The 12,677-nt window shown below is 27.1% G+C and overlaps 1 protein-coding gene across 13 annotated transcripts in view; it reads right to left on the bottom strand.

Annotated features, from left to right (window-relative positions):
* LOC145202147 (uncharacterized) overlaps nt 1-12,677 on the bottom strand; it is a 37,893-nt gene that overhangs the window by 17,677 nt on the left and 7,539 nt on the right. For 7 of the 13 annotated variants that reach the window (XR_016451209.1, XR_016451210.1, XR_016451208.1 and 4 more), the window contains exons 3-13: nt 11,614-12,618; nt 11,375-11,500; nt 11,177-11,295; nt 8,907-9,060; nt 7,218-7,408; nt 6,887-7,022; nt 3,324-3,427; nt 3,167-3,242; nt 2,992-3,043; nt 2,433-2,616; nt 22-61 (exon numbers count right to left, since the gene is read on the bottom strand). Coding sequence is in view for 5 of the 13 variants with exons in the window: in XM_090083313.1 (XP_089939439.1) it covers nt 22-61; nt 2,433-2,616; nt 2,992-3,043; nt 3,167-3,242; nt 3,324-3,427; nt 6,887-7,022; nt 7,218-7,408; nt 8,907-9,060; nt 11,177-11,295; nt 11,375-11,500; nt 11,614-12,618 (2,187 nt within the window). In the remaining 8 variants the exon portion in view is untranslated. Of the gene's footprint in view, nt 1-21; nt 62-2,432; nt 2,617-2,911; nt 2,965-2,991; nt 3,044-3,166; nt 3,243-3,323; nt 3,428-6,886; nt 7,023-7,217; nt 7,409-8,906; nt 9,061-11,176; nt 11,296-11,374; nt 11,501-11,613; nt 12,619-12,677 lie in introns of all 13 variants that reach the window. The other 6 variants (XR_016451212.1, XM_090083314.1, XR_016451215.1 and 3 more) reach the window with 4 other exon arrangements.

Genomic DNA, 12,677 nt, shown 5'->3' with positions numbered 1-12,677 from the left:
GCAAAAGAAAATACAAAGTACCTCTTCAATGTCATTTTTCTTGAAACTTTTTGAAAAGTCACTGATAAAAAACAAAAAAAAAAAACAATTTTAACTTGTAAAAAAATGGTAGGGGTGGGAGTAAAGGTTAGTTTTAGTCTAACTAAATTTAGTTGACTAACTTTTTAGTCTAACTAAAATTAGTCGACTAACTTTTTAGCGTTATTAAAATTAGTCGACTAACTTTTTAGTCTAACTAAAATTAGTTGACTAAAGCAAGGTTTAGTGCTAAAAAAAACTGAATAACCAATACCATGAAGTTATATAAATATAATATGAATTATGACAAATAAATCAATTTAAAGACAATCATCAAATATTATTGTTTTGTAAATAATATAATTTGTGACAATTAGGTAATAAAATTATTTAGTTTGTACCTAGTATTACCCCAAATTTTCTTTTATTGAATTAAATAAAAATTGGTTTGTTAGCAGAACAACTCCGTCAAAAACAGCTGATATTTTATATCAAAAACATAATTAGTTATTAGCATTTTGATAATAACTTTAAAAAAAAAAAAAAAATTGAGAGTTGAACAAGATATATGTTCAATTACACAATATAGAAATAACAAAAAACATTAAATGCCTAACTGTTTCAATCTTATTGTTGTCATTGTAAATATATGCATTTTTATGAGTGTAGAATGAAATAAATTAAGTATTATAACCTCAAAAATCATTGCATGTATTATGTAAAGGAAATCCGAAAATGCTTCTGCATATAACACACCTTTCAAAAACATGACAGCATTTTTTTTTTATGAATTGATTTCACATGTGTTTTATAATTTATAATTCACTATAATTAGAAATTGAAAAACCCAGATCTGAACCACTTTTCATTGAAATTTAAAACAAGTACTTAATAATAATCATGGGGGACAATTAGATAAGTTTTATTACAAAATTCCAGGTGTATATGTTGCAAACCTTTCTCTTAAAACTTGAAAAACTCTGAAAATTGACCTTGAAAAAGATACCCTGGAGATGTAAATTGTAACTTACAGCAATTTGTTATTTAAAAAACAGCGCTCAAACCACTTCACAACTAACACATAAAAAGATTTTAAAAAACTATTTTTTGGGTAAAAGTAACAATATATTTTTTCAAATTAAAAAGTTAGTCAACTAAATTTAGTTAGACTAAAAAGTTAGTTGACTAACTTTAGTTACGGCTTTTTAAGTTAAGTTAGTTACAATTTTTAGTTTTGGTCACAACACTAAAAAATAGAGTAAAAAATAGAGAAGCAGTTAAAAATTCTTTTAAAAAAAAAGTTGAAAAAGTTTTCTTAAGCTGATTTTATGTCGGTTTTTATTTATCTACAATTTTATCTATAAGTAGATATAAGGCTTATGTTTCTAAACAGATCAAACAATTTTATTTATTTATATGCCTATTTTAATAATTATATTAAAGATAATGTTCCTCCTAGCATAAAGATGCTAGGAGGAACATTATCTTTAATATAATTAATGTGTATCATCCTCTAACATTACTTAATTTAATGATAAATTATTACTGAGTTGATTTTCAACAGGTTCTTACTGTTTCTACATTATAAACATTTTTGTGGCTGATGTCTAATAGCTCATATCTTATGAGATTTTCAACTATTTCAGTAATACTCCTCTTGGTGTGACCTGTTTCTTGCAGAAGATCGTATATTGTACTAAAAATCTAACATTTTAAGATTATATTTGTTAATTATTGGATTAAATGTTATCGAAATCCACTGGAATCCCAATGTTCAGGATTTATATTCAGTAGTTTTAAGTCAAATATACAGAGGGCATAGGGCAGGATTAATGATAATTTATCTTTTAACCTCAAAAGTGTAATTACTTCACTTAAGTTACTTTAGAATATGAAAAAAAAATTTGATTAGATCTGATTAGATTTTTCATTTTAGAGCATTTAATTCAGGTAAAAAATATATTTACTAATATTGAGATAAGATATGAGCTATTACACATCAGCTACAAGAAGGTTTATGTCGAAACAGTATAAAAATAACCAAGCTTTTATATTATAAAGAATGTTGTAACAATAAAAAAATATATGAAAACAAAAAGAAAAAATTCTGAATGATTCTCAAAAATTCCCAAAAAAGAATGTATTGCTTTAATTGCTGAGTTAAAACACACAAAAAAAAAAAAAACAAAGGTGAAAACATACAAAAAAATATAAAAGTGGGGAAAAAAAACCTTATTAAAACCTGTTATGTGAAAATATAAAAATTATTACAGCAACTGTCATATACTCTGTTTTATGTTAACATATAAAATTTAATGCTACCAGGTTAATTACCCAATATCCTTCAAAATGAATAAACAATGCAAAATTTTTTCTATAAATCAAATGTTTAAAAAAAATTAACATTATCTTACTCTTTTATCAAGCTTGCCATGAAAGAAATGAAGGATGTTTGAGAATAATTTAGGAAGATATCATAGAAGCAATTCGCAATCTGCTTTTTTTTTATTGGCTGAATTTTCACAATCTTTTCACTCACAAACATATGATTGACATTAAGGATCTTGTTTGCCATTATTATAGGATTTAACAGATAATCTTAAAAGAAAATGAAATAAATTACTTTTTGCAAGAAACTCATGAGTACAGAATTGTACACACATTACACAGTATTGATTTAAAATTAAAATGTATCTATGATTTATAAGAGAATGTAATATGATTTTTAAGAGAAATAAAATTATACTTCTTGTCCTAAAAAATAGTTTCTTTTTAAGTACAAAAAGCTAATTACAGTACCACTATTGACTGATGAATTTTATTTGATTTAATTGTATAAAAAATAATGCATAGATCAATTTTAACATTGAAAAAAAATTCTATGCCAAACAACCTTGTTTGCCATAAAACTGTGCATTACTTTCCAATCCAGCACCGTAAAAGTAACTAAAAAAATAATGAAAAGAATCTCACCTGAGTAAAAAAAAATAAATTTGGATGCTTCAAGATTATTCCACTTCAGAAACTAAAATTTTTTTACAGAGAGATTTTAACTATGAAAGCAAAACTTATAACATCATTGTAAATTTTAAACTTATTTATACTTTTTAAACCTGAAATAGTACATAAGCATTTACTGAGAACTGACCTTTAATAGCAATCTGTTATTCAAACACTGTTTGGTTGTTAAAATTTCCAGCATGATTAAGATTTTGTCATTAAAGCTATAGCAAAAAGTTACAATTAAGAAAACTTGATAAAAAGCTATTCAAAATTAAAACTTAAGGTTATAGTTAAAGAATCACCACACAGACAAACCAAGATCTCTCCAATCTAAGTTATTTTTATTGGTTAAACTGGATTTTTCTAATACTTCAGATACCAGATTCAGAGGAGCTAGTAAGATGACCTAAAAAAATCCATTTAAGTTTATACAAAAACTTGGAGTACTAAATTTAATTTGTTTTCCATAGAATAAAAACCAATTTAGAAAGAAAAAAAAGAATTTAAAGGTTGCAAATGAAAGTTAAACAAAAAACAAAACTAAACTGTTCATCAAAAAAAAACTTTGAAAAGTTAATTTTGTTTGGAGATATTTTCAAGTAGCAAAAAATATTGTGATACCAGGCGCAAATCTAAGGGGTAACCATTGTGGCAATGGCCACCCTTTAGATCTACGCCTGGTACACAATATGCCAATGACCACCCCACAGTAGCCACATTAGTTTTGGGTTTTTTTTGCTTACACAGCTACAAATTCCTAGATCTGTACCTGAATACTATTTGCACAAAATTTATGCATTGCCAGGTATTTTTACCAACCTCAACCTAGATATCCATTATTGTGGCAATATTTAAATTCATATAAAGACCCAGAATTTGTGGTCACCCCAGAAGAAATTTTAGAAGCAAAAAGACTCGGAGGCTTTCTGCAGTGACTTCTGCTTCCTAACTGGTGTTGAATGCCAAACTGGAGGCAGATTATTGCAAAATATCATTAAAAAAAAAAAACGTTTTTTTTTGTTTGTTTTTTAAACTAACAGTTAAAAAAGAAAGAAAGAAAAAAAAAAAAAAATTGAAAATATTGGAAATTTGACATTGAAATTGTGTTTTATATGATTAATTGCCACATTTTGTCTATTTTAAAAAATGATGATTTTGTCAGAGTAGTTTTTTCTAAAACTATCAAACAATTTAGAATTTTGATATTCAAATTCCTCATCTTACAAAGCTGTAGAGAATGTGGTGTAAATGAAACTAGTGATTGTATAAGAAAAATTGCTACGCCTTCAAATTCTTTTTTTTGAAGGAAAATTTTTTATAAAATTGAAAGAGGGAATAGCTTTTAGATAGGTTAGCTATTTTTTCAAAGATTAAAAGAAAAACTAAATTAGCTGGAATTCTGGCAATCAATTTTGGTTCAGAAGATCACCAACAAAAATCTGCAGAAGAACTAATTTTTAGATGATTAAGTTCAGTGTATTTGTTTTACTATTAAAGTTAACACAAGCTAAGTAAAAGAAGCATGTAGCAGAATCATTTAGTGCTCTTACCAAAGATGCATGTATGACACTATATGTTATTAAATGTTACCCAATTTTGGGAGCTTAATCCAGGCCCTCAATCCCATCTGTGATTGTTTTCGGTGATTGTCAAGATAAGCTCCTTCTTGTCTCAAAAGTAGCCTCTAGAACAGCTTACAATGAATATATCATAATACTTTTCTTGTAAAACCATGGAAACTTACTGATAAAGATCAAGCATAAAGCTTTGACACAACATCAGTCAATAAGGGCCATTTTTAATAGTGTGTGCATGTTTTTGGAAAAAAAATTAGTAGCATTTGTAGTAAAGATTTGAGATTTTGTATCCCAGCAAACATGTTTACTGCTTCAAGATTACTGAATCCTTTTTGATAATTCTACCATGGAAACATCAGAAAGGAGTTTATGCACACTTTTAGAAAAGAAAAGAAAAATATTTGCTCAAGATTTTTTCCATCATTTGTAGGCCTTTGCCTAGCATGAGGCCCAGGGCAGTCCCTACCAGCCCCAACTCCCACCCCACCCCCTCTCTATGAGTTTGGTCTCAAATGCAATACAGGTAAATGCAAGTTAGATGCATTTCACATTATTATCAAGACCATACTTCTGTCAATTATTTAAGTGATAACTTACTTACTGATGTCATAACTCCCAATTAATGCCTTCTAAATACCAAAACAAAAAAATTTACAGAACTTATGTTGAATTAGTTTACAAAATTTTTGCCAAAAAATCTATGAAAAAAATTTAGTATTAAAACCCCTAGGAACACTTGGCACTTCAACATTTCAAATGTTAATTTCCCCAAACAGTTTAAGTTATCATTTAGAATAATCATCTTATAAAATTAGCAACAATACTACAAATGAAACCACTCCTAAAAAAAATTCATAACCAGTAAGCTTTTAAAGTTACAAATTTTAGCATAATAGACATAACTATTAATTACCTAAACTAACCCTTAAATGATAATATATTTTTACTTAAAACAATTTATCATTGGAAATTCAGGAATTAGTTGCTGAAAATACTACAATATCAGAAGAAGCAAAGCCAAAAACAATTTAATATTTTTAAACATGCCACCACAGCTATGCATATTGAAAAGTGTAAGCAAATGGATTAATTCTGCATATTTAAAGGTGACATTTCATAATAACTGCTTTAAAAAAATATATTCAGCAGTTTTAATATTTAACCAAACTAAGATACATCAGTGGAAAATCCAAATGGTGAAAGTTATGTACTGTTTGACAGATTCTAAAAATTTTAGATAGATGTGGTAAGCAGTATTGAAAGAAATTAGTCAGTGACAACACTGTATGTAATGAACAGAATTGATCACTTGAAGGTTATTGATTTGAAATTCATTGATTTAAGTTAATTCCTAATTAGGGGCTGATTTGATGCATGCTTACATTGAGCATGTTCGTAAACACAGAAAAATTACACCAATTTTAGAAACTTCAAACCACTAGAAAATTCAATTGCTTATCAAAAAGCTATAGTAAAAAGTAAGTTGAAAAAACTTTCTTATAATATTAATCAAAAAAAAGATGCTGAAAGAATGTTTGAAACAATTGTTTCAGTAGAAAACAACAATTGATCAGAATTGTGATCAGAATATGGTTAGAATTTTTTGGGAAAATAGCTTGAAGATTTTTCAAAATTTCTTGGAATAACTGAATTTCTTGGAATAACTGAATTGCTTGGAATTTAATTCAGCTGTTGGTAATCCTGTTCAAAAAGCTCAGCCTGAAGGAAAAATGATTCATGCTCTCTATATATTGAAAGTTATTCAGAATGAGTTATTTATTCAAGTATTTAAGTCAGGCTTGGTCGGGAAAGGCGTGCGATTGCACTCTAATCTTGACCACACATACAATATTTAGTTGCGACAACTTGCCCACAGCTTTGCTGATGATTTTGAAATGTTCTCAAAACATCTTAAGAGCCATGGCCAAGCTGTTGCAAATAAATACTTTATGGGTGGTCAAGTTTAGAGTGCGACTGCACGCCTTTCCTGACCAAGCCTGATTTAAGTATTAGTATTTGTATACCAATGGTGAGAAAAATTTTTTGAATAAAAAGAAACAAAATGCTTTTCGCTAGATTGCATAAGGAATGGCAGACATTTGTTCTCATAGTGAACAAATGGAGATTTGTTCACTATGAGAACATTTGTTCACATTTGTTTTCTAACATGTACAAATTAAAAATAAGATTCTTAACAATAAACTGATAATACTTATTGACAAATACATCTGGTACAAAAAAACTGAATTTTTACAAAGTAGAAAAAAATAAAAAATAAAAAAATAAACCATTGTATGAAGAAGACTTGTTAGAAGAGCATGGAAAAGCTTATACTGCGATCCTGTATCAAAAAACTCTAGTTCATCATCCATCAAATGGAGGTATAGCCAATGAAAAGATTTCAACAAAACCATTAAGTCAACCCTAGAATGAATTAAAACTGCTACCTGAATACACACTGCTGTAATTATTGCTTTACTACTCTATCATAAATTTTTCAGAATAAATTTTTTAAAACAAATTAGAAAAACAAAAAAAAAAAAAGATAATTTATTATTTATTTTACAATTTTTGTTTTTTCTTTTTTCCTAATGGAAAAATGGCAATAAATGGTTGTACTTGATTTGGGGAAGTCTTTGATAAGAAGGCTTAACTTCAGAATATCTAGCTGCAAAAAATATTAACATTTCATTGGATATTTTAGAAATTATTTCATGCCAAAGAGCCAGAGGCATTGCATCAATCATATCATACATTACACCACGAATATAAAAGTTCCACATTTGTATTGTAAATGAGCATCTTTCATCCTAATATACAAAAATAAAAAATAACTGTCATTGTAAAAAAAAAAAAAAAAAAATCTAATAATATTAAATACATTTATTAGATAATTTTGTCCATTAGAATATTTATTAGATTAAGTACCATAGTTAAAGAGCACCTGAAAACAAAATTAAGTACCTTTGTATATCAACTTGATAAGGGGTAATTTACTGTTTTTTCTTGTTATGTTTTTTTCCTTCACGTTTTAATGACATAGAACTCAATAATAAATGCAGGTGTTAAATTAAACATACCCCATAAAACAGACAGCATAAATAACTGAAAATAGATTTTGAAATATCACTAAAGCAATGACCACTTCATCATGATAAGTGGTAATTTGAATTTTACTCTTCTACAACAAGAACAAGTAAACTTCATTTTAATTAAATATTTTGTTAAAAAGTGGGACCTATTTATAATAGCTCCGCTTATTCTGTTAGCTCTTAATCCAATCTCTGTATCATGTTTGCACTTATGCCATTTTCCGCTATGCTAGTTTGCGTTCACAGCTTGCACTTGATAATACATTCCTTGCAAATTCTATCACAGCAACTTGTAGTCCCAGACAAATGCCTTGTCTCTCAGCTTTAAAGAATTTGTAAAGTAATCTTGTAGTGGAAACAACAATGTTCATAGTAAACAGAAATACTTATTAGAAGCACTTTAGTTTAGAATATCTTACAAAGTAATTCAGATGGTTTTGATCATACCACTTATCACCTCTCAGACTAAACAAATTAGTTTGTCACTGACTTAAAAAATAACTTTTTTCCTAACCTTTTACATTTACAAAACTGAAGTAGTGGTGCTTTGTTTAAATTAGGCATTTTCTCACCTCTTTTGAACATATTTTAGGCAAAATTTAATTTTGATTGACAATTTATTTATTGTATGTTCTGTAATGTATACAAACATAGTTTTTCCTCTGCATTCATTTTAAGAAGCCTATTACTAAATAATGCAGATACAGTTATGCATACATGAAAATGAAGGCACCATATATATATTTGCTGAAACAAGTACAAGTATGTATGTAGAAATAAATGACGCTGGTTGTTTTTAAAAACAATAAGCAGATACTAGCACCATCAGAGAATATTTGCAGTCAGGTGTATATTGCCATTACAAGAAGATTATAAAATTATTATGCTAATAAACTAACAGCACATTCTAATCAAATCAGGTTACAATTCATATATTGCTTTAAAAAGATAAATAAAGAGAATATGCATAATACAATGTACTATTGAAATTTTATGCAAGATTTTTGAAAGATATCAACAATATAAAGTAATTTCAGTTCAATGTAACCTAATCATTCATTTTAGCAAGCAATTGTATTTCTAGATTTTAAAAATCCTTGCACAATAAATATTGTGTAAAATACTTGACAGAAAATTCAATACCATTGTTGAAAAAAAAATCTGATATCATCACAGTAAAAAATTCATATAATAAATTAACTAAAAGACATTTTACTTCAAAAAATTTTTGTTCTTCATCCCAGTTGTTTGCATGGCAATCATAAACAAGTGCTAATCTTAAAGTTGACAGATGGTAAGTACTTATTGTATTGATCATGTCATTCTTCATGCTCTTAAACTTTTGAATTAACAAATAGTGAATACCATGTCTAAATAAAATTAAAATTAAACTAGGTATATTAAAATAATTAATTTTTCATTAAGTTTAATTGGAAAATATTTAATCTCCTAATTTAGTATGACATAAAAATTCAAAATGCTGTCTGTTTTTGGATTAATTTTTTGTATTGTTGCTTTTTCTGGAGTAAATTTTTTTTATATTAGCTATTTCTGTTTGTTTTTGCATTAGTTCTATATCAAGATCATGAAGTTTATAATATTGCTTTTTTGCATTTTTTTTTTTTTTTTTTAGAGAATTTTGTTTAACGTTAAAATTTGTTCATTTTCATGTGTTAATGAGCAAGATGCTACCAATGGTTTTGTAAAAGTTTTCTTTCCTGTTTCTACATAATACTATATATATATATATATATATATATATATATATATATATATATATATATATATATATATATATATATATATATATATATATATATATATATATATATATATATAGTATCATGTAGTATTAGCATTGAGAAAACTAATGTTGTCTAAAATAATTTTCTTAGTATTTGTAAAAAAAAAGAATTTTCATTAAAGTATTAGAAAAAAGATAAATAAATACATTCGAGTATGGTATCATCCCCATTAGGCATCAAAATAGGAATCTGTATTTTCTAGAACATTTCCATGTATTTTAAATCAAATGGAATCTGTTAAAATGGAGAAATCAAGAGATATTGTTCTGATCACTTAAGTGGTACATATGACCAACCATTGTTTACCTATAACTTAGGATTTGGAACTGAAAGTGCTAAGATGAATTTATTTTTGTAATTAAAAACACATAGCAAGACTGTTTTTTTTTTACTGTTATTGACTTTTTATTTAATCGTATATTAGACAAATATCACTAAGTGAATTTGTTTTAGCAAAAGGTTTTTCCCATTAAAAAAATGCATTGCCGCTATTTGTTGCAAAGTATATTTTCTAATAGACGCCCTGAGTTCAACACCTTTACTATTTTTCAAGTTTGACTTTCTCAAGCACAAACTTGAAGTTTTCATGTATCATTTACGCATTTGCTCAAGTCAATTTTTCAAGTCTGACTTCACAAAGTCAAATTTGAAATATCAATTCGAACTTGACTCAAGTTCATTTCTTGCATTCCACCTTTAAAATTTGAAATTAAAAAGTTGCTTTCTTTATGGAAACAAGGTTAAATAAATATATATTTCAATACACCACTTGCAAGTTGAGGTCATTTTAGAAAAATGTAAGCTTTTGAAAAATTAAATAAATCTAGAAAATAAGTTGCATCTATTTTCTTTATTTATTCTTTTTTTGTTTTTTTTTTACAGAAGTGCCAAACAAAAGTTTTAAAAAAAGCTGAAGTTTCTCAAATAGAAGATCATCAAGGTTTGAGAAAAAAGGTAATGGCTGCAACTGATTACCAATTTGCATGGCAAGAAAAATGATCAACTTTCCACACAATTAAAGAACAGAAGTAAAAATAGAAAAAATGTAGAAAAACAGCTAGTTTTTAAAATAGCTGAAGAACAAATTTATAGCTCTATTCTACAATAACAGTAGTAGAAATATAAACCTTCAAAAGATATGAAGACACTTTAAGACGCTTTAGGTTGAACCAATCTGAGTAACTGGAAGTTTCATGGAAACAACAATAGCAAGAGCCAGCAGCAAAGATATTAAAAAAGTTTTTTTTAATGTATTTTAATTTTATTGAAATTTTCACAAGAAAACTCTTGTTTTTATCTCACAAGTATGAAAATTTAATCTTGTCAATTTAAAACATGAATATTGTGAAATGACAACAACTTATGCATGAGTCTGATGACTACAAATTTGTAAAGATTTTTGTTTGGGTTCAGCAATTACTTGCATTATTGGTTTTTTAGATAACAAAACAGCTAATTGTAGTTACCTTCTATTAAATTTGTTTATTATATTAATACTGTTAAAAATCTAATAGGAATTTTTTGATTTGGATTTATTAAAATAACAATTTCCTGCAAAAATAGTTAAACTAGATTTCTATGTAAGATATTAAATTAGCTTTTAAAATACATAGAAATGGAAGAGAAAGATTTAAATAACTGCAGATTTATATCCGATAGTTAATTAGAACTCTGTACTTACTTTTTTTTTAAATCTTTTTCCTCCCACTGAACTAATAAACTTTCCAGAAGAACGCAATCACATAAAATCATATATAGGGACTCAATACTGCGCTGATTTGCCAAGAAATCATTAAGAACCTTAACAAAAATGTTTTCTAAAACTAAATTTACTGCAGAAATTTTTTTGATAAAATATAAAAAAAATTTCAATTATTACCTGCTTAAGATAAATATAATATTCATGTAAAACTTCAGTTATTGTTGCATTAACAACTTCAGAAATCTCTTTCATTTTTTTGAACACCAACATCTCAAAAATCAAACTGAGAAACTGGCCACATTTCTAAATAATGATTATACACCTGACTTTGAATTCAAAAGGTTCATTTATTCATATACAAAATTTTACATAGTAAATTTAAGGCTACAGAAATATTATTTTCTATAATGACTTACATAGCTAACTTTTTTGGGGTAAGTTGGATTCATGAGTAACACCTCATCAGAAATATATATTGTTGCTGAAAACTTTTGATCTTGAAAAATTGCATTTGGTAAACACTTTAAGTAAGACACAACTGAAGCACTCAAAGCTGGGTAAAACTGAATTAATTCTTTCTCCCATTCCCATGGCTCTCTTATACTTTCATAAACATCAAAAAGAAACTCAGTGCTTTGTGGTTTTCTAATATTTAACTGTATGGTTATACCATATACCTGATCATGCCATTTATGCAGGATTGAAATTGCATTTGCAAATAACTTTAGGTCTTTAATGGTAAAGGTAGAAACTCTAGACCCTTTCATGAAATAATCATGATGATAAAATAATGTAAACTCTCTCAATTTAGAGCATATATCTTGTGAATAAACTGCTATTAGCTTATTAAATGGAGAAAGATCCATTTCATCTTTAAAAATAGATTGGAATAACTTAAAATCCTCACTCAACATTATACAGTGAATCTCCATGGTATTTTCCAGTTTAAAGATTTCTTTTGTTGGATTATCTCTATCATCAGCTCCATTATTAACTAAAAGTTGATTCTCTCGTATTTTGCAGTAAATTGATACTGCTTCATCAAAAGAGTATAGAGCATTCAATAGTTGGAAAAGATAAAATCGTCTACTATTTAAATAATTTACAAATTCAACTGGTGAGGCTTCCTTACTTACATTTTCTGCATTAGTCATTGGCAGTGAACCTAGCATGGTTATTAGTCCATTTCTCATTTTTATAAGTAACTTTGACCATAATAAAGTTTGATCTGTCGAAAAATCATTTTCAAATGAATTAATAGAATGATGGCTCAGGCCTGTTATCAGAGATGATGAAGGTAAAACAATACAGTTATGATAACAAAAATCAACAAGAATCTCTACAATATGATCTTCAAAACCAACATAGCGCTCAGCAGCCTGCACCTGAAGCAATTTAAAGTTACTTTTTGCCACAACTTTCTAATTAAACAAAAGTAAAGCTAGATTATGTAAAAATGTTTTTACAACAAAAAAATTAT

This window comes from Hydra viridissima, unplaced genomic scaffold (genome assembly GCF_058129835.1).
Source record: "Hydra viridissima isolate aposymbiotic clone 2 unplaced genomic scaffold, HvirCarnegie_v1 scaffold_3, whole genome shotgun sequence".
Lineage (NCBI taxonomy): Eukaryota > Metazoa > Cnidaria > Hydrozoa > Anthoathecata > Hydridae > Hydra > Hydra viridissima.
The sequence above is the reverse complement of the archived record's forward strand: the minus strand, read 5'-3'. Positions and strand labels throughout refer to the sequence as shown.